Genomic DNA, 21,031 nt, shown 5'->3' with positions numbered 1-21,031 from the left:
ATCCTTTCTCAGGAAGATCCGGAGTCTCAGGAATTACACCCTTGTGCCTTCATGTCCAGGAAATTCTCCTCCGCAGAATCCAACTATGATGTTGGTAATCGAGAATTGCTGGCAGTTAAATGGGCTTTCGAGGAGTGGAGGCATTGGCTGGAGGGAGCTAGGCATACCATTACAGTGTTTACTGACCATAAGAACCTGCAGTATATTGAGTCAGCTAAACGGCTTAATGCTCGGCAGGCACGTTGGGCATTGTTTTTTACTCGTTTCAGGTTTATTATCACCTTCAGGCCCGGTTCCAAGAATACGAAAGCTGATGCCCTTCCGGTTCACTATAGCCATCCTGCTACTACCCCCAGAGTTCCATCATCTGTCATCCGGGCAGGCCTCACACAGGATTTATTTACTCAGTTAGTCCAGCTTCAACGGCAGGCTCCCAAACTTACTCCTGCTGATCGTCTCTTCGTCCCTGAATTTTTGAGAGGCACTGTTTTAGCTGAGTTTCATGACAACAAAGTCTCTGGTCATCCAGGTATCACTAAGACCTTGGAGTTAGTCTCTCGCTCGGTGTGATGGCCTAATCTTTCTAAAGATGTAAGGGAATTTGTCCATTCCTGTCAGGTTTGTGCACAGCATAAGGTTTCTCATTCGTTGCCGATCGGGCAACTCATACCTTTAGCCGTTCCTCTCAGGCCATGGTCACATATATCCATGGATTTCGTGGTGGACCTTCCTCTTTCAGCCGGATTTCGAGTCATTTGGGTGGTAGTAGATCGTTTTAGTAAGATGGCTCACTTCATTGCTCTTCCCCGATTACCCTCTGCTCAAGGGTTGGCAGTCTTGTTTCTCCGCCATGTGTTCAGGCTCCATGGGTTGCCCAGGGATATTGTCTCTGATCGGGGTCCGCAATTCATCGCCCGTTTCTGGAAACGTTTTTGTGCCTCATTAAATATGAAACTCTCTTTAACATCTGGGTACCATCCACAATCTAACGGACAAACCGAACGAGTTAATCAGTCGTTAAAACAGTATTTACGGTTGTATTCGGCCAAACTTCAGAATGATTGGTCTGAATTTCTTCCTTTAGCTGAATTTGCCTATAATAACTCTTGTCATTCTTCCACCAAGCAGTCCCCATTCTTTTCGGTCTTTGGCTTTCATCCTAGAGCCAACTCTTTTTTCCCTCATTCTCCAGTCTCCTCGTTGACCTTAACCTCCCATTTCAGAACGATTTGGAGAAAGGTGCACCTTGCCCTGAAGAAAGCTGCCTTCCGAGAAAATACATTTTCTGATAGGCTCCAACGTCCTTGCACTTTTAAGGTGGGAGATAAGGTGTAGTTGTCAACTCGCAACATCAAGCTCCGACAACTCTCGGCTAGATTGGGACCCAAATTTATTGGACCATTCCTTATCATTAAGAAAGTCAACCCAGTTGCTTTTCGGCTACGTTTGCCGAGATCACTCAAAATTGGCAATACTTTTCATTGTTCCCCTTTGAAACAGTATTTTTCTTCCAGGAGATTTCCTCGGAGGACTTCCCAGGATAGATCTCCAGTGGATGTTCAGGGGCAACAAGAGTTCTTGGTGGAGAAGGTTTTAGATTCTAAGCTTTCTCGTGGCCGGCTTTATTTTTTGGTCCACTGGAAAGGTTATGGCCCTGAAGAAAGGTCTTTGGTGTTGGATAAGGATTTACATGCTCCTAAACTTAAGAAGATATTCTTTCAGGCGTTTCCTCAGAAACCCAGCTCAAGGGGTTCTTTAACCCCTCCTCAAGGGGGGGGTACTGTTAGGAGCGGCGGTGTTCGGCCGTGCCCTGACAGAGCAGCGGTCACGGCCGCCGCGCCCCTCTCTCTCCCTGCTTCCGCACGGCGCCTAGCAACGCCAGGACGCCGTGCGCGCGATAGCCGCCGGGTCCCTGGCAACGCTAGGACGCCATGCGTGCAGGGCCGCCGGGTCCATGGCAACGGGGACGCCACAGGTGGACCTCGTTCCCCGTTGCCATAAGATTACTCACCTGTTCTCCCCTGGTCGTGCAGCAAGGCAGCTGCACAACATTTATTAATTAGACTCTGTACTGCCATTGGAGGGTTCCCTGTTATATGCCTCCTCAGTGTCTCACACAAACGCCGGTGATAGCTTCCTGTATGCTGTTCCTGCCTTGTAGAAGTTTGTTCCTGGTCAGCTGCATCTGGTCGATCCTGCTCCATGCCCTCTTGTATTCTGGAGTTCTGAAGCCGGTCCTGGGAATCCTTCTGGTCCTTGTGAACCTGTTACTGTCATCTGGGGTTCTCGCCCGGTTTCGTGAGTAGCGGCTTCTGCCGCGTGTTGCGGCCTAGGCCGCTTAGTATTTGCGTTTCTTTGAGTTGGTGCTTTTGCGGAGGTTTCCGCTTTCACTGTCCTCCCCGGAACTCGGCGGTGCCGTGTGGGGGAGTGGACAGTGGTATCCTTTGTAGTTCTTTTCCTTTGGCGGCGTGACGCACATACGTTTAGTTTTTAGGTAGTTAGTAGCCCCTAGCTTGGTTGTTTCAGTTAGAGGTCCCCTTGTTATTACCCTGTCTCAGTTCACGCTTTGTCTCTCTTTAAGACCTGGGGGCATCGGAGTTGGGCAGACCTAATCCGCCCTTCAAACGCGGCTGCCGTGGGCCCAAGAAACCATAGTCGTTCAGGCGTGAATTGACAACACGGGTAAGACAACGGCGGTAGGGTGCTAGGGGCTATTTCCATTCCATTTCCCTATCCCAGCATCACGTCCTGGTGCTCTGGACTCACTGCATAAGATCTCCCCTGTCCTGAGCATCAGGATCGTAACACTGAGGTACCGCTCTCTTCAGGTACCTCTACAATCTCCTCAACTGCTGCCTGTTGCAGGCTCCTCCTCCCTGCTCAGGGCTCATGGCAGTTATTTCTAACTGCACAGGGAGTTTCTAGCAAAGTCTCTGGCACCTTCTCTGCTCGTGTACATTTCTTATGTATATTTGAACAATAATACATTTAATATACATCTTTTAATAATAAACAGTACTTTATATTATACAGTACATACTGTATATGTACTCTGCCTCTTTCCTGTAACTCCCATTATGTGGATGGAGGTTACAGTAACAACATAAAGTATAGTGTTCCTCCAGCCTGGCGCTGCATGGACACTGCCAGTTTGCCTATGGTCAATTGATTCTATTGCAGCCATCAACAGAGGCTTTAGCACTCACATGATTCCAGTATCCAATCCCAGTCCAGAGCACTGTATTTAAGCCATTCCCATGCATCTGAATAAATTAAAGCAGAAAAAAGAATTGTTAATGCATAGTTTTGTATTTATGGCAAAATGGTGTTGGTGCACACACCAACGCACATTCTGCTTGGTAAGCTTAGACATGACTGAACCTCATGAAACACCTGAAGCACCTCATTTTTATTCCCTTATCACTAAACCCTGCTATTTTTAAATCATTTCATTCATATATTAATTTCTGCAGCAATAAAAAGATTTTAAAATGTATTAATACAAGTTAGTTTAAGAACAAATATATATGTATAAGTGCACATAGCATTCAGCATCTCTTTTTGTGCTTTAATTTAACATTCTCTGGGGTCAATTCACTTACATATGAGTGGGGTGAGATGCCGTTGTAGCAGCGTTGAAGAGCCACCCATGGCAACACAATTCGCCGCCCTCACAGCGTGATCTATCCCCATACTCAAGGATTTTTATATGTAGCCCTATGTGGTGAGTAAGTGGGGTGTGATAAACCCCTGTGTGTTAAATTACAGACTGTATATGGTAGGATGGTGGACCCCATACTGTCTTTACTTTATACTCTATAGCAGGCATTCCCAACCACGGTCCTCAAGGCACACTAACAGTGCAGGTTTCAGTGATATCCAGGCTTCAGCACAGGTTACTTAATTAGTAGCTCAGTTATTTTGATTTAACCATCTGTGCTGCAGCCTGGATATCACTAAAACAGAAAAGGAAAAATAGAGGCGCTCATTTCATTTCAACACTGCAAAAATCTAAATTCATCACAACCAAGGGGTAATAAAAATTGAATATTTATTCTTAAATTAAATGAATAAAAATATATGTACAAAACCACTTTGTTATGCACAGAATATATATAAAAATCTCAGTTAATAATCCCTATTCTCACAAATTTGCCACATATACAATAAAGTGCTCATATAAATTGCTTGTGCTACTATAACAAACAATTAAGAAAGTGATACACACTGATCAGTTATCGGCAGTCTCAGTGTATCAGCTGTTGTAACACTGTAGCCAAGACTGTTATAAACCACCAGTCAGGTAGAGCACAATTAATGAAAGAGAGTGCATATATTGAAGACAATGAATTGCGTCTTGTGAATGTTTGGATGTATGATACAATGTCTCAATGTTCCAGGAACCAATTAAATGGAAATATTTGTTGAATTACCTCTCCAGTTGGGCTAGAAGACCCGAGCGTCCTCAGGTCGATGCAAATTGCCCAATAAGCAGTGGAACGGAGGGTCTGTCCATACACTTCAGAATCCCGCAGTTGTCTAATTCTTCCCCTGGGCGTGCACCGCCCGCTGCAGTGTGTGGGGAGAGACAGGTGTGCGGCTGATTAATTCGAAGCCGCTATGGGAATCCGGCAATCTGTAATGCTTCTCTGATGCTCTCTAGACTTGTGCTGTCCGTGAGTGGTGAGAGGGAGAGAAGTTGACGTCCGGCCGCTGCCCGTATGCTGAGCTGATGCTGCGGTTACGTCCACCGTTCACCGTTCGCTCCTATAACCAGTAAATTGGAGCTGTAGACGGTATCCCAAAGCGTGCGGCAAGTGGTGAGAAAGGGGGAGGAGTCCTGAGTCTTTGAAAAAGTCACGTGTTGCGTGACGAAACGCGTCAGGACTCCTCCCCCTTTCTCACCACTTGCCGCACGCTTTGGGATACCGTCTACAGCTCCAATTTACTGGTTATAGGAGCGAACGGTGAACGGTGGACGTAACCGCAGCATCAGCTCAGCATACGGGCAGCGGCCGGACGTCAACTTCTCTCCCTCTCACCACTCACGGACAGCACAAGTCTAGAGAGCATCAGAGAAGCATTACAGATTGCCGGATTCCCATAGCGGCTTCGAATTAATCAGCCGCACACCTGTCTCTCCCCACACACTGCAGCGGGCGGTGCACGCCCAGGGGAAGAATTAGACAACTGCGGGATTCTGAAGTGTATGGACAGACCCTCCGTTCCACTGCTTATTGGGCAATTTGCATCGACCTGAGGACGCTCGGGTCTTCTAGCCCAACTGGAGAGGTAATTCAACAAATATTTCCATTTAATTGGTTCCTGGAACATTGAGACATTGTATCATACATCCAAACATTCACAAGACGCAATTCATTGTCTTCAATATATGCACTCTCTTTCATTAATTGTGCTCTACCTGACTGGTGGTTTATAACAGTCTTGGCTACAGTGTTACAACAGCTGATACACTGAGACTGCCGATAACTGATCAGTGTGTATCACTTTCTTAATTGTTTGTTATAGTAGCACAAGCAATTTATATGAGCACTTTATTGTATATGTGGCAAATTTGTGAGAATAGGGATTATTAACTGAGATTTTTATATATATTCTGTGCATAACAAAGTGGTTTTGTACATATATTTTTATTCATTTAATTTAAGAATAAATATTCAATTTTTATTACCCCTTGGTTGTGATGAATTTAGATTTTTGCAGTGTTGAAATGAAATGAGCGCCTCTATTTTTCCTTTTCTGTTCTATTAATTTTGAGAGTAACACATAACTCCCTATAGAGGCGAACGTATACATTTTTTGCACTGTAAAATTCGAGAATTAAGACATTAGTCTGGAATAATATATAAGTGATTGACACAGGCGCAGCAACTTTTTTCTCCATTCTCTGGATATCACTAAAACCTGCACTGTTGGTGTGCCTTGAGGACCGTGGTTGGGAATGCCTGCTCTATAAGTTACGTTAGAAAAAATTGAAAGAAGAAAGAAGAATTCAGCACTTTAGCTTCTTTTATATCCTATGTAAAATAAACAGTCAGTACTTTCGTCGCTGAAAATCATTATTATTATTATTATTATCCTTTATTTATATGGCGCCATAAGGGTTTCGCAGCGCCCAATTACAGAGTACATAAACAAATAATCAAACAGGAAAACAGCAACTTACAGTTGATGACAGTATAGGACAAGTACAGGGTAAATGAACATAGTTACATCAGCAGATGACACTGGAATAAGTATCAGGTGGCAGAAGACTGCTGGTTTTGGTGCAGTTGAAGATTATTAAATTAAGAAAGGATAAGCATATGAGGGAAGAGGGCCCTGCTCTTGAGAGCTTACATTGTAAAGGGGAGGGGTAGACAGACAGGGGTGACACAAATGGGGTACATAGAGAGCGTTGAACAGAGGGTTAGGATGAGATTTGGCTGGGTTTTGTGAAGAAGTGGGTCTTGAGAGCCCGTTTGAAGTTTTGTAGAGAGGTGGAGAGTCTGAGGAGGAGAGGTAGGGAATTCCAGAGAAGTGGTGCAGCACATGAAAAATCTTGGAGGTATGAGTGGAAGGAAGTAATCCGTAGGCAGGAGAGTCGGCGTGCATTAGCAGAGCGAAGAGGACGGGTGGGAGTGTAAAGGGAGATAAGATCAGAGATGTAGATGGGAGAGGAGTGGGTAGTTTACCTAACATTACAGTTGTGCAACCTTTTATCAAAGACCGGATGTCATGTGGGTTATAGTTATATGACCAGTGCTTAATACTTGCCTACTCTGACAGAAATATTGGGGAGTTCTATCTGGTTGCTGGATAGTAGTTTTCCTCTGTGAAATGAGTCACTGTAGCCACACCTGCAGTTCCTAATGCTGCAGATCACAGCATTTTACAGTGGGTATGGTTCCTTAATGATGCAATTAATAGTGATATGTTACATGCAGCTTAGACCTCCCCCTGTAGGATGTATTGGAGGGGAGCCCAACAAATTTAACATATACTGTATGTGGTGCTCTTAATCTTTGAATGGGAAGCACTGACTATACCACCTGACTCCCATCAGAATACAGATGCAGGAATCCCGACTTGTGGCAACAATCCCGACGTCAGAATGCAGACGAGTGGGGGAATTCCAACATAAAATTCAGACGCCAGGAATCCAGATCGTCCTCTCAGCTGGAGCGCTTGCATCCTGCCGTGCGCGAGGGGAGGTTAGGTTTGGGCATTAGAAGGGGGGGTTAGGGTGTAGGGACAGGAGGGTTAGAGTTAGATACCGGGGAGAGAGGGTTAGGTTTAGGCACTTGGAAGGGGCGGTTAAGGTTAGGCAGCGGGAAGGGGAGGGTTAGGTTTAGGCACCCACAAGGGAGGGTTAGGGTAGGGGGCAGAGGAGGGTTAGGGGTTTATTTAGTAAGCCTTGGATGAAAACAAAGTGGACAGAGGTGAAGTACCAGCCGATCGGCTCCTAACTGTCATTTTTCAAACCCAGCCTGTGACATGGCAGTTAGGAGCTGATTGGCTGGTACTTTATCTCCGTCCACTTTCTCTCCATCCAGGGCTTAGTAAATAGTCCCCTTAGGGGTCAATTTACTAAGCCTTAGATGGATATAAAGTGGACGGAGATAAAATACCAGCCAATCAGCTCCTAATTGACATTTTTTAAACACAGCCTGTGACATGGCAGGTAGGAGCTGATTGGCTGGGACTTTATCTCCATCCACTTTATCTCCTTCCAAGGCTTAGTAAATAGCCCCCTTAGTGTCTTAACTATGGGGCTGTCGGGATTTTGATGATCGGAATGCCGTTATCAGTATTCTGACCATTGTCATTCCGTCTCTGACCATTGTCATCCCGTCCATTGGGATTACATATTGAACCCCTTTGAACTTCTCATCATCAATGTTTTTTTATTTTTTTGTATCATCATTATGATACCATATTTTATTAATGTATTATATTGAAAGTTAAGATTAAATTAGAAAATCAAACTGAAATAATTAATTGTAGTAGGCATTCTTCCCTTCCTGCTATATTCACATAAGGTTGAACATCATGGCCCTCATTCCGAGTTGTTCGCTCTGTAATTTTCTTCGCATCGCAGCGATTTTCCGCTAATTGCGCATGCGCAATGTTCGCACTGCGACTGCGCCAAGTAAATTTGCTAAGAAGTTTGGTATTTTACTGACGGCATTAAGAGGTTTTTTCTTCGTTCTGGTGATCGGAGTGTGATTGACAGGAAGTGGGTGTTTCTGGGCGGAAACTGGCCATTTTATGGGTGTGTGTGAAAAAACGCTGCCATTTCTGGGAAAAACGGGGGAGTGTCTGAAGAAACGGAGGAGTGTCTGGGCAAACGCTGGGAGTGTTTGTGACGTCAAACCAGGAACGACAAGCACTAAACTGATCGCACTGGAAGAGTAAGTCTCGAGCTACTCAGAAACTGCACAGATAAATCTTTTCGCAATATTGCGTATCTTTCGTTCGCAATTTTGCTAAGCTAAGATTCACTCCCAGTAGGCGGTGGCTTAGCGTGTGCAATGCTGCTAAAAGCAGCTTGCGAGCGAACAACTCGTAATGAGGGCCCATGTTCTTTAGGAAATAAGTAAATAAATGAACACAGTTTTCAGATTTGTCACCTGTACAAATACACACAATCTACAGCACTGAAAGCTCACACAGCTTTATACAGTCACAAAAAAAAATATATATATATATATATATATAAAAAAATATATAAAATATATAAAGTATATACTTTATACACAGCTTTATACAGTCACACAGCTCTTCAGTAACTGCTAATGTACAGTAGGAAGTACATTACCCCATGTATTAATCACTCTATCATCTTAGTTCATGGAACCCTACTTCTCCCTCTTCATTATTATCTTTTTTTAGTCTAAAGCAGTCAGTAGTTTGTCTGACATCTTGCTATAGAAGCAAAATTAGTTCAGGCATTTACTGTAAGCTCTGTCATTTTTCAGCCCCCATAATTCTGACTTGTATGATTCAATTAGTGACTCATCCATATAGCTTTACATCAGATAGACAAGAGCACAGCAGAGTGATTAATGAAAGTATTTTGGATTTTAAAATAAGATAAAGAGAGTTACATAAAACTGCATCTGGAAGTTGCTTGAGTACTTTTTATAGTCTCTTCTTTGTCCTTAATGGGCCATAGTGTTCAGATCCCTATTTTCTTCCACATTAATATGGGTCATTTTGCTAGAGTTATCCATCAGAGTTAAATCCCGGGGACAAATCTTCAGCTCTTGCAGAAGGGGGTCAGCAGGTGCCTGGAGCCCAAACTGTTCCTGTTGCAGTGAGTATCACATAATACATCGGGATCCCAGGGCTTGAGAGGCTGCCGGTCAGAATACCGACAGCTGCATCCCGATGGTCAGGATCCCAACACCTTTTAGGTATGTCTGATAACCCTACCCCTCTAACACTAACCCTCCGTACCTGCAGTCTAACCCGAACCATCTCCCTTCCCGCAGCTTAACCATATCTATACCCCCGTAGTGCCCAACCCTAACCCTCCCAAAACCTAAACCCTCCCCGTCCCCCCCGCACACACATCCTAACCCTAACCCTCCATGGCATACTTATGATCGGGATGCCAACAGTCCAGATTCTGTCATTGGCATTTTGAGCGATGTCAAGATTTCTTCGTCGGTCTTCTGACCAGTGTCAAGATTCCAGCATCAGAATTCCAACTGCCGGCATCCCAAACACCGGTATGCTAACAGGATCCCATACATTACATTACATACATCAGGGAGAGTATTCGTATCCAGGCACAAGGATCAAAACAAGTTTATTTCTTTCCATATAAAAGTACATTTGACTGGTTAGCTTTAAGAAATTTTTGGGGTTTGGCACAATATCAATCTGGTTTTGCCATGTAAAAAATTGTCACTTTAAAAAAACAGGGGAAATCTCCCAAAATCTCTCACTTTCTGATTCTCACACCTTATTACATTCCCCCCTTAATGTCAAAAACTGCTTGTGCACAATTACTGAACTGTAGATAAGAAAGCACAAAAATATTGTAATCTCAAAACTAACATTGGTCTTGAATATGTAAATTAGACCTATTTTAAATAATTACTTCAATATTATCAGAAAACGTTTTGCTAATCATCCTCTAGTGCTCACCTTTACCGTGGCTTCAGCCATTCTCTATCACATGTAATCCTCTGTCTATGATGAATCCGATCAATCCCCCACAACAACTTGTGCAGTGGGAGTCATCTTTACATGCCAGTACAAATGGGGAGATGGACCCAGAGATGAGTGCTGAGCAATCTAGCACGAACGCTCAGCACACATCTCTCCCCCACTCAGCACACAGCGCGATGTGTGCTGAGTGGGGACAGTGGGAGCCGCTAATTTCTTCCAGCAGTGAAATGAGCGATGTGCTAGATTGTGCCTGCATCCAGGCCAATCTAGCACTGGCGATAGCGCGGCGCGGTGCCGTGCATCGCTATCGCTGTGGGGCATACACATGGAGAGATCCGTGCTTAGCTTCTAAGCAATCTAGTCAGAATTTAAGCATGGATCTCTCCGTGTGTACCCCCTTTAAGAAGAGGATTGTTTATCCCCAGCTACATAATGGTAACAAATGTTGAAGTATAGGAACGTGTAATATATGCAGTATTAGAGTGTGCATGTCGTAGATAGTATAGGCATATTTCTTGTAAAATAGGCTGTTTTTACATTAGTGGGTCTTAGGACAAGATGATTGGCCATATTTATATGTGAGAGGTAGTCTAGTGTCAGAGATTAGAAAAAAAGGAAAAATATTCTCCCCAAACCACTGAAAAGGATCAGCATTGAGAATTGAATACTACATGATAATAGAAATACTGAGATCTCCGTTTCCATATAATTGCAAAGATATGATTACGCTGCCAGGCCAGAAACAGAGTTGCCTTGACGTGGCCTGAATAGACCCCTCCCTTTCATGCACTTGTGAAGGATCATTAAATTGATTGAGCAGCCACCATTTTAAATTAGTGTCAGAGATTCACTGTTGCTGTGAGGATTATGGGCATATAAGAGTTTGCAAAGTGGAACAAGATATCAGATAAATGTAAACGCAGTAAGCAGCAACATTCATGATTGAATTGATGTTCCAGTGAATAACTTGTTTGGTGATTACAGTATTACAATATGTATATAAAAGTTCATACTATTATGGCAGTGGCCTTGTTTCATTTATACATTTCTTATACAATAGGTAAAACTTCAGTATATATAAAAAGTGATACATGACCGTTTTTCTCTTTACATTAGTTGCATCTTCGGATAATGAGCAATCGGACTTCTCCTGTCCTCTTGGATATTTCCCTTGTGGCAACATCACAAAATGTCTTCCTCAGTTGATGCATTGTAACGGAGTGGATGAGTGTGGAAATCAAGCCGATGAAGATAACTGTGGTAGGTCACATATTTTTCTGTATCCTCCCAATACCATAAGGTCAATTAAGTAAAGAGAAGAGTGTTTACTAGTCTGCCACAAAACTGTTGGGCCCTTTGTAGGCTGGCCACACCCCTAAGTATGGGCCCCTATAACTGCATTCCCCCGGTGGGCCCTTCATGTCCCAGTCCGACACTATTTGTTGTTCCTATTTGTCTTGCTCACTGGTTACACCTAGTTGTCAGCATTGCTATAGCATACAGTATTTCCCAATTTTTGGGAGGTGGAAAGAGGGACTCCCTGCGTGGTGTAGCCACGCCCACCGGGAAAAAGAGGGCATGGTCTCAGAAAAGGGAAGGGAGTGGGACCTCACGGTAAAGCCATGATTGCAAGCCACGTCCCCATTACACATCACTATGGGGGCATGGCCAGCGCTCTGTGAGCTGCTGGCATGCCCCCTGTCCCTCCTGTCTCCGTGAATAGATTCTGTGCATATGCGCACAGTGTCTATTCACCACTGCTCTGCTAAGCAGAGCAGCGAGTGACAGAGCCTCAAAAATGGGAGCTTTTTTGTTTCTTCCCAGCACAGTATGTGGTACGAGATTCCTGTGAACTCAAACAGACGTCTATTAAAGCCACTTGGCACTTTTGACCAGTGCTGGCCAACAGCTTCTGTACATCTGCTTATCTGAGCTTCTGTGCTATACTAATGAGTTCCTTTGTACTGAAACAGCTTCAGTCGGTCACATGTATTTACTGTTTGCATTAAAAGGCTGAGCTGTCTCTAAAATTGGATTTGTATTCTGACAGAACTTGAGCTTCTAGCCACAATCTTTCCTATCTGTCCGTAGACGCCTAGCAAGATACTGTAAATCTGGGGCCCGTGACCTGTGGTTTCCTTGCAGTAATGTACAGTACAATCCCGTTTTGCATGAGTCTATGGTGAAAACCAAGGTTACCATTAGACTTCATGGACATGTTTAGTCAAACACTAGTTGCATAGTGTATCTATCCTCTTCATTCATTCATCAGCCCAATATTCAGTTTCCTATGTCCCAAGGTAATTGTTCACTGCTTTTTTCCCCCATATCCGTAAACTATATTTTATGCAGATCTTCCAGACTGGCAGAAGTAGCGCGTGTTCCAGGGAGTGGAACGCACAGCGATTTCTAGCAGTAGTAAGGATTATTTGTATGAAGGACTTGTTAATTTATAATTATGATTAAATATATACATGTGCCCTGAAGTAATTTTGGCCCCAATATGACTAATAAGTATGTTGCAGGAATATATTTGCAATAGATTAATCTCTTTGAGTGATCCTGCCCCCGGACACAGAAAGTAGTGTGTGTGTATCATTCCAAAGGACCAACATTGCCATCTAATAGTGGAATACATCTCATTACAATGTTAGCAACAAATGTAAAAGGGCACAGCATTATGACAAATGTAAAATAAACTCTTAGGTACTGACATGTTTACCATTGGAACCATCCTAACTCATAACATAGAGTAATGCCCTAGGAAATACTTGAAAAGCATCAAATAAATTAAATACCCTTCATTAATAGAGACAAACAAATGAATTTAAGGCCTGAATTAGAAGACCTTAAAGGGGTTTCTTGTATTCAGTTCTGAAATCCTGTACTGTGTGCTTTTCAGTTTTTAGACCTGCTTAATTCATCCACTCTGTATTTTGTACTACAAACACCTTGAAATGAGAAAGGAAAGATAACATCATTATGTCTCTTAATACATGTGTCATCCCTGTTCTCAGTATCACCTCAGGGTGCACATGGTACATCTTACAAATTGGAGTCTACAGGTAAAATGTGATCAGCTAAACAACATGATCGTCTAACTATTGATGAAATCTTTAATTCTGATTTATTCACCAGCGGTAGAGGTATGAAACTAGGCACTTTCTTATCATAACAGCACATTCATCTAGAGTGCACACTCTGGTACAACAAGCCTTTTAGTGGCCACCTTCATTGAATACAGTGACCATCAAAAAGGAGGAATCCATCCAGATAACAATTAGAGATGAGCGCCTGAAATTTTTCGGGTTTTGTGTTTTGGTTTTGAGTTCGGTTCCGCGGCCGTGTTTTGGGTTCGAACGCGTTTTGGCAAAACCTCACCGAATTTTTTTTGTCGGATTCGGGTGTGTTTTGGATTCGGGTGTTTTTTTCAAAAAACACTAAAAAAACAGCTTAAATCATAGAATTTTGGGGGTCATTTTGATCCCAAAGTATTATTAACCTCAAAAACCATAATTTACACTCATTTTCAGTCTATTCTGAATACCTCACACCTCACAATATTATTTTTAGTCCTAAAATTTGCACCGAGGTCGCTGTGTGAGTAAGATAAGCGACCCTAGTGGCCGACACAAACACCGGGCCCATCTAGGAGTGGCACTGCAGTGTCACGCAGGATGTCCCTTCCAAAAAACCCTCCCCAAACAGCACATGACGCAAAGAAAAAAAGAGGCGCAATGAGGTAGCTGTGTGAGTAAGATTAGCGACCCTAGTGGCCGACACAAACACCGGGCCCATCTAGGAGTGGCACTGCAGTGTCACGCAGGATGTCCCTTCCAAAAAACCCTCCCCAAACAGCACATGACGCAAAGAAAAAAAGAGGCGCAATGAGGTAGCTGACTGTGTGAGTAAGATTAGCGACCCTAGTGGCCGACACAAACACCGGGCCCATCTAGGAGTGGCACTGCAGTGTCACGCAGGATGTCCCTTCCAAAAAAACCCTCCCCAATCAGCACATGATGCAAAGAAAAAGAAAAGAAAAAAGAGGTGCAAGATGGAATTGTCCTTGGGCCCTCCCACCCACCCTTATGTTGTATAAACAAAACAGGACATGCACACTTTAACCAACCCATCATTTCAGTGACAGGGTCTGCCACACGACTGTGACTGATATGACGGGTTGGTTTGGACCCCCCCCAAAAAAGAAGCAATTAATCTCTCCTTGCACAAACTGGCTCTACAGAGGCAAGATGTCCACCTCATCTTCACCCTCCGATATATCACCGTGTACATCCCCCTCCTCACAGATTATCAATTCGTCCCCACTGGAATCCACCATCTCAGCTCCCTGTGTACTTTGTGGAGGCAATTGCTGCTGGTCAATGTCTCCGCGGAGGAATTGATTATAATTCATTTTAATGAACATCATCTTCTCCACATTTTCTGGATGTAACCTCGTACGCCGATTGCTGACAAGGTGAGCGGCGGCACTAAACACTCTTTCGGAGTACACACTTGTGGGAGGGCAACTTAGGTAGAATAAAGCCAGTTTGTGCAAGGGCCTCCAAATTGCCTCTTTTTCCTGCCAGTATAAGTACGGACTGTGTGACGTGCCTACTTGGATGCGGTCACTCATATAATCCTCCACCATTCTATCAATGTTGAGAGAATCATATGCAGTGACAGTAGACGACATGTCCGTAATCGTTGTCAGGTCCTTCAGTCCGGACCAGATGTCAGCATCAGCAGTCGCTCCAGACTGCCCTGCATCACCGCCAGCGGGTGGGCTCGGAATTCTGAGCCTTTTCCTCGCACCCCCAGTTGCGGGAGAATGTGAAGGAGGAGATGTTGACAGGTCGCGTTCCGCTTGACTTGACAATTTTGTCACCAGCAGGTCTTTCAACCCCAGCAGACCTGTGTCTGCCGGAAAGAGAGATCCAAGGTAGGCTTTAAATCTAGGATCGAGCACGGTGGCCAAAATGTAGTGCTCTGATTTCAACAGATTGACCACCCGTGAATCCTTGTTAAGCGAATTAAGGGCTGCATCCACAAGTCCCACATGCCTAGCGGAATCGCTCCCTTTTAGCTCCTTCTTCAATGCCTCCAGCTTCTTCTGCAAAAGCCTGATGAGGGGAATGACCTGACTCAGGCTGGCAGTGTCTGAACTGACTTCACGTGTGGCAAGTTCAAAGGGCATCAGAACCTTGCACAACGTTGAAATCATTCTCCACTGCACTTGAGACAGGTGCATTCCACCTACTATATCGTGCTCAATTGTATAGGCTTGAATGGCCTTTTGCTGCTCCTCCAACCTCTGAAGCATATAGAGGGTTGAATTCCACCTCGTTACCACTTCTTGCTTCAGATGATGGCAGGGCAGGTTCAGTAGTTTTTGGTGGTGCTCCAGTCTTCTGTACGTGGTGCCTGTACGCCGAAAGTGTCCCGCAATTTTTCTGGCCACCGACAGCATCTCTTGCACGCCCCTGTCGTTTTTTAAAAAATTCTGCACCACCAAATTCAAGGTATGTGCAAAACATGGGACGTGCTGGAATTTGCCCATATTTAATGCACACACAATATTGCTGGCGTTGTCCGATGCCACAAATCCACAGGAGAGTCCAATTGGGGTAAGCCATTCCGCGATGATCTTCCTCAGTTGCCGTAAGAGGTTTTCAGCTGTGTGCGTATTCTGGAAAGCGGTGATACAAAGCGTAGCCTGCCTAGGAAAGAGTTGGCGTTTGCGAGATGCTGCTACTGGTGCCGCCGCTGCTGTTCTTGCGGCGGGAGTCCATACATCTACCCAGTGGGCTGTCACAGTCATATAGTCCTGACCCTGCCCTGCTCCACTTGTCCACATGTCCGTGGTTAAGTGGACATTGGGTACAGCTGCATTTTTTAGGACACTGGTGACTCTTTTTCTGAGGTCTGTGTACATTTTCGGTATCGCCTGCCTAGAGAAATGGAACCTAGATGGTATTTGGTACCGGGGACACAGTACCTCCAACAAGTCTCTAGTTGGCTCTGCAGTAATGATGGATACCGGAACCACGTTTCTCACCACCCAGGATGCCAAGGCCTCAGTTATCCGCTTTGCAGTAGGATGACTGCTGTGATATTTCATCTTCCTCGCAAAGGACTGTTGAACAGTCAATTGCTTACTGGAAGTAGTACAAGTGGGCTTACGACTTCCCCTCTGGGATGACCATCGACTCCCAGCGGCAACAACAGCAGCGCCAGCAGCAGTAGGCGTTACACGCAAGGATGCATCGGAGGAATCCCAGGCAGGAGAGGACTCGTCAGAATTGCCAGTGACATGGCCTGCAGGACTATTGGCATTCCTGGGGAAGGAGGAAATTGACACTGAGGGAGTTGGTGGGGTGGTTTGCGTGAGCTTGGTTACAAGAGGAAGGGATTTACTGGTCAGTGGACTGCTTCCGCTGTCACCCAAAGTTTTTGAACTTGTCACTGACTTATTATGAATGCGCTGCAGGTGACGTATAAGGGAGGATGTTCCGAGGTGGTTAACGTCCTTACCCCTACTTATTACAGCTTGACAAAGGGAACACGGCTTGACACCTGTTGTCCGCATTTCTGGTGAAATACCTCCACACCGAAGAGCTGATTTTTTTGGTATTTTCACCTGGCATGTCAACGGCCATATTCCTCCCACGGACAACAGGTGTCTCCCCGGGTGCCTGACTTAAACAAACCACCTCACCATCAGAATCCTCCTGGTCAATTTCCTCCCCAGCGCCAGCAACACCCATATCCTCCTCATCCTGGTGTACTTCAACACTGACATCTTCAATCTGACTATCAGGAACTGGACTGCGGGTGCTCCTTCCAGCACTTGCAGGGGGCGTGCAAATGGTGGAAGGCGCATGCTCTTCACGTCCAGTGTTGGGAAGGTCAGGCATCGCAACCGACACAATTGGACTCTCCTTGTGGATTTGGGATTTCGAAGAATGCACAGTTCTTTGCTGTGCTGCTTTTGCCAGCTTGAGTCTTTTCATTTTTCTAGCGAGAGGCTGAGTGCTTCCATCCTCATGTGAAGCTGAACCACTAGCCATGAACATAGGCCAGGGCCTCAGCCGTTCCTTGCCACTCCGTGTGGTAAATGGCATATTGGCAAGTTTACGCTTCTCCTCCGACAATTTTATTTTAGGTTTTGGAGTCCTTTTTTTACTGATATTTGGTGTTTTGGATTTGACATGCTCTGTACTATGACATTGGGCATCGGCCTTGGCAGACGACGTTGCTGGCATTTCATCGTCTCGGCCATGACTAGTGGCAGCAGCTTCAGCACGAGGTGGAAGTGGATCTTGATCTTTCCCTAATTTTGGAACCTCAACATTTTTGTTCTCCATATTTTAATAGGCACAACTAAAAGGCACCTCAGGTAAACAATGGAGATGGATGGATTGGATACTAGTATACAATTATGGACGGGCTGCCGAGTGCCGACACAGAGGTAGCCACAGCCGTGAACTACCGCACTGTACTGTGTCTGCTGCTAATATATAGACTGGTTGATAAAGAGATAGTATACTCGTAACTAGTATGTATGTATAAAGAAAGAAAAAAAAACCACGGTTAGGTGGTATATACAATTATGGACGGGCTGCCGAGTGCCGACACAGAGGTAGCCACAGCCGTGAACTACCGCACTGTACTGTGTCTGCTGCTAATATATAGACTGGTTGATAAAGAGATAGTATACTCGTAACTAGTATGTATGTATAAAGAAAGAAAAAAAAACCACGGTTAGGTGGTATATACAATTATGGACGGGCTGCCGAGTGCCGACACAGAGGTAGCCACAGCCGTGAACTACCGCACTGTACTGTGTCTGCTGCTAATATATAGACTGGTTGATAAAGAGATAGTATACTCGTAACTAGTATGTATGTATAAAGAAAGAAAAAAAAACCACGGTTAGGTGGTATATACAATTATGGACGGGCTGCCGAGTGCCGACACAGAGGTAGCCACAGCCGTGAACTACCGCACTGTACTGTGTCTGCTGCTAATATATAGACTGGTTGATAAAGAGATAGTATACTCGTAACTAGTATGTATGTATAAAGAAAGAAAAAAAAAACCACGGTTAGGTGGTATATACAATTATGGACGGGCTGCCGAGTGCCGACACAGAGGTAGCCACAGCCGTGAACTACCGCACTGTACTGTGTCTGCTGCTAATATATAGACTGGTTGATAAAGAGATAGTATACTCGTAACTAGTATGTATGTATAAAGAAAGAAAAAAAAACCACGGTTAGGTGGTATATACAATTATGGACGGGCTGCCGAGTGCCGACACAGAGGTAGCCACAGCCGTGAACTACCACACTGTACTGTGTCTGCTGCTAATATATAGACTGGTTGATAAAGAGATAGTATACTCGTAACTAGTATGTATGTATAAAGAAAGAAAAAAAAACCACGGTTAGGTGGTATATACAATTATGGACGGGCTGCCGAGTGCCGACACAGAGGTAGCCACAGCCGTGAACTACCGCACTGTACTGTGTCTGCTGCTAATATATAGACTGGTTGATAAAGAGATAGTATACTCGTAACTAGTATGTATGTATAAAGAAAGAAAAAACCACGGTTAGGTGGTATATACAATTATGGACGGGCTGCCGAGTACCGACACAGAGGTAGCCACAGCCGTGAACTACCGCACTGTACTGTGTCTGCTGCTAATATATAGACTGGTTGATAAAGAGATAGTATACTCGTAACTAGTATGTATGTATAAAGAAAGAAAAAAAAACCACGGTTAGGTGGTATATACAATTATGGACGGGCTGCCGAGTGCCGACACAGAGGTAGCCACAGCCGTGAACTACCGCACTGTACTGTGTCTGCTGCTAATATAGACTGGTTGATAAAGAGATAGTATACTCGTAACTAGTATGTATGTATAAAGAAAGAAAAAAAAACCACGGTTAGGTGGTATATACAATTATGGACGGGCTGCCGAGTGCCGACACAGAGGTAGCCACAGCCGTGAACTACCGCAGTGTACTGTGTCTGCTGCTAATATATAGACTGGTTGATAAAGAGATAGTATACTCGTAACTAGTATGTATGTATAAAGAAAGAAAAAAAAACCACGGTTAGGTGGTATATACAATTATGGACGGGCTGCCGAGTGCCGACACAGAGGTAGCCACAGCCGTGAACTACCGCACTGTACTGTGTCTGCTGCTAATATAGACTGGTTGATAAAGAGATAGTATACTCGTAACTAGTATGTATGTATAAAGAAAGAAAAAAAAACCACGGTTAGGTGGTATATACAATTATGGACGGGCTGCCGAGTGCCGACACAGAGGTAGCCACAGCCGTGAACTACCGCACTGTACTGTGTCTGCTGCTAATATATAGACTGGTTGATAAAGAGATAGTATACTCGTAACTAGTATGTATGTATAAAGAAAGAAAAAAAAACCACGGTTAGGTGGTATATACAATTATGGACGGGCTGCCGAGTGCCGACACAGAGGTAGCCACAGCCGTGAACTACCGCACTGTACTGTGTCTGCTGCTAATATATAGACTGGTTGATAAAGAGATAGTATACTCGTAACTAGTATGTATGTATAAAGAAAGAAAAAAAAACCACGGTTAGGTGGTATATACAATTATGGACGGGCTGCCGAGTGCCGACACAGAGGTAGCCACAGCCGTGAACTACCGCACTGTACTGTGTCTGCTGCTAATATATAGACTGGTTGATAAAGAGATAGTATACTCGTAACTAGTGTGACAAGAACACTGGGATAGTGTTTGAGGGCAGGTATATTTGTCCCAGGTTCTTGTCTTACATGTTTTAGAAAATGTTAACTTCTAGGAAAAATGCTTTTTGTTTTGTCTGAACCTTTTCAGTTTGCTGTAAAAGCTGGGTAAAGGCTCTGAGAGAGAGAAAAGGCGAGTTCTAGACATTGGGCCCAGTTCGGGTCTTTGGCCTCACAGAGGGCTAATCAGGGTTTCAGCTGTGTAAGAGTGATATAGTGCTTCTAACCTGATTAGTATGGGCAGACTGCCTGGGAAGGCTGCAGGATCTGTGTGTGAGAGACACGCTTTCTGATGCAAGTAAGCTATACAGTATGTACTGAAGAACTCTGTGTTTTGTTTAGTGACAGTTAGGAACATCTTATGTTTAGTTAGTGCCGGACAGGCAAGGTATTTTTATTTTGGGGTTTGTTTTATTTTCTGTTTCAATAAAACTGGCCGGGGTCAGTTGTACCAGAAACTGGACTTGTGTTGTTCCTCAGCTGCTGCATGCTGCCATATTCCCCAGGAAAAGGCACCTTGCACCCCTACAGTGTTACAACTTGGTGGAGAATGCGAGCAGGCCGTTCTGCGCATAAGTGAAAGCAGCAGCTTTGTGAGGTCTGCAGAAAACGGTGGTTTATGCAGATACAGCCCAGTGTGAAGTTACTGAGACTCACCCCTGAGGGTTTGATATATGTCCTGGGTGAAAGCAGCTGCAAAGCCGCCTGAAAAATCTGTTGACATGGAGGATCTGCTTAAAGCCTTGCTGCAAGCTACAGCGGCTCAGCAGGAGGCCAACCGACAGCAGCAGGTGGCAATGGAGGAAAATAGGAGACAACAGCAGGTGGCAATGGAGGAAAATTGGAGACTACAGCAGGAGGCCAACAGACAGCAGCAGGTGGCAATGGAGGAAAATAAGAGACAACAGCAGGCAGTTGTTGATGAACTTTACAGGCAACAGCGTCAGGATAGAGAGGCCTTAGCAGAAGTGGTGCAGAGACTTGCAGCTCGGGTTGGAGATGTGGCCGTCAGTGCTCCAACCAGCTCTAGTTCTATACGA

The 21,031-nt window shown here is 44.6% G+C and overlaps 1 protein-coding gene across 1 annotated transcript in view; it reads left to right on the top strand.

Annotated features, from left to right (window-relative positions):
- Positions 1–21,031, top strand: part of RXFP1 (relaxin family peptide receptor 1) — a 589,706-nt gene that overhangs the window by 209,731 nt on the left and 358,944 nt on the right. The window contains exon 2 of the mRNA XM_063920473.1: positions 11,299–11,442. Coding sequence (XP_063776543.1) covers positions 11,299–11,442 — 144 coding nt within the window. The remainder of the gene's footprint in view (positions 1–11,298; positions 11,443–21,031) is intronic.

The sequence above is a fragment of the Pseudophryne corroboree genome, chromosome 1 (genome assembly GCF_028390025.1).
Source record: "Pseudophryne corroboree isolate aPseCor3 chromosome 1, aPseCor3.hap2, whole genome shotgun sequence".
Taxonomy (NCBI): Eukaryota; Metazoa; Chordata; class Amphibia; order Anura; family Myobatrachidae; genus Pseudophryne; species Pseudophryne corroboree.
This window is presented reverse-complemented; position numbering and strand designations above follow the sequence as displayed.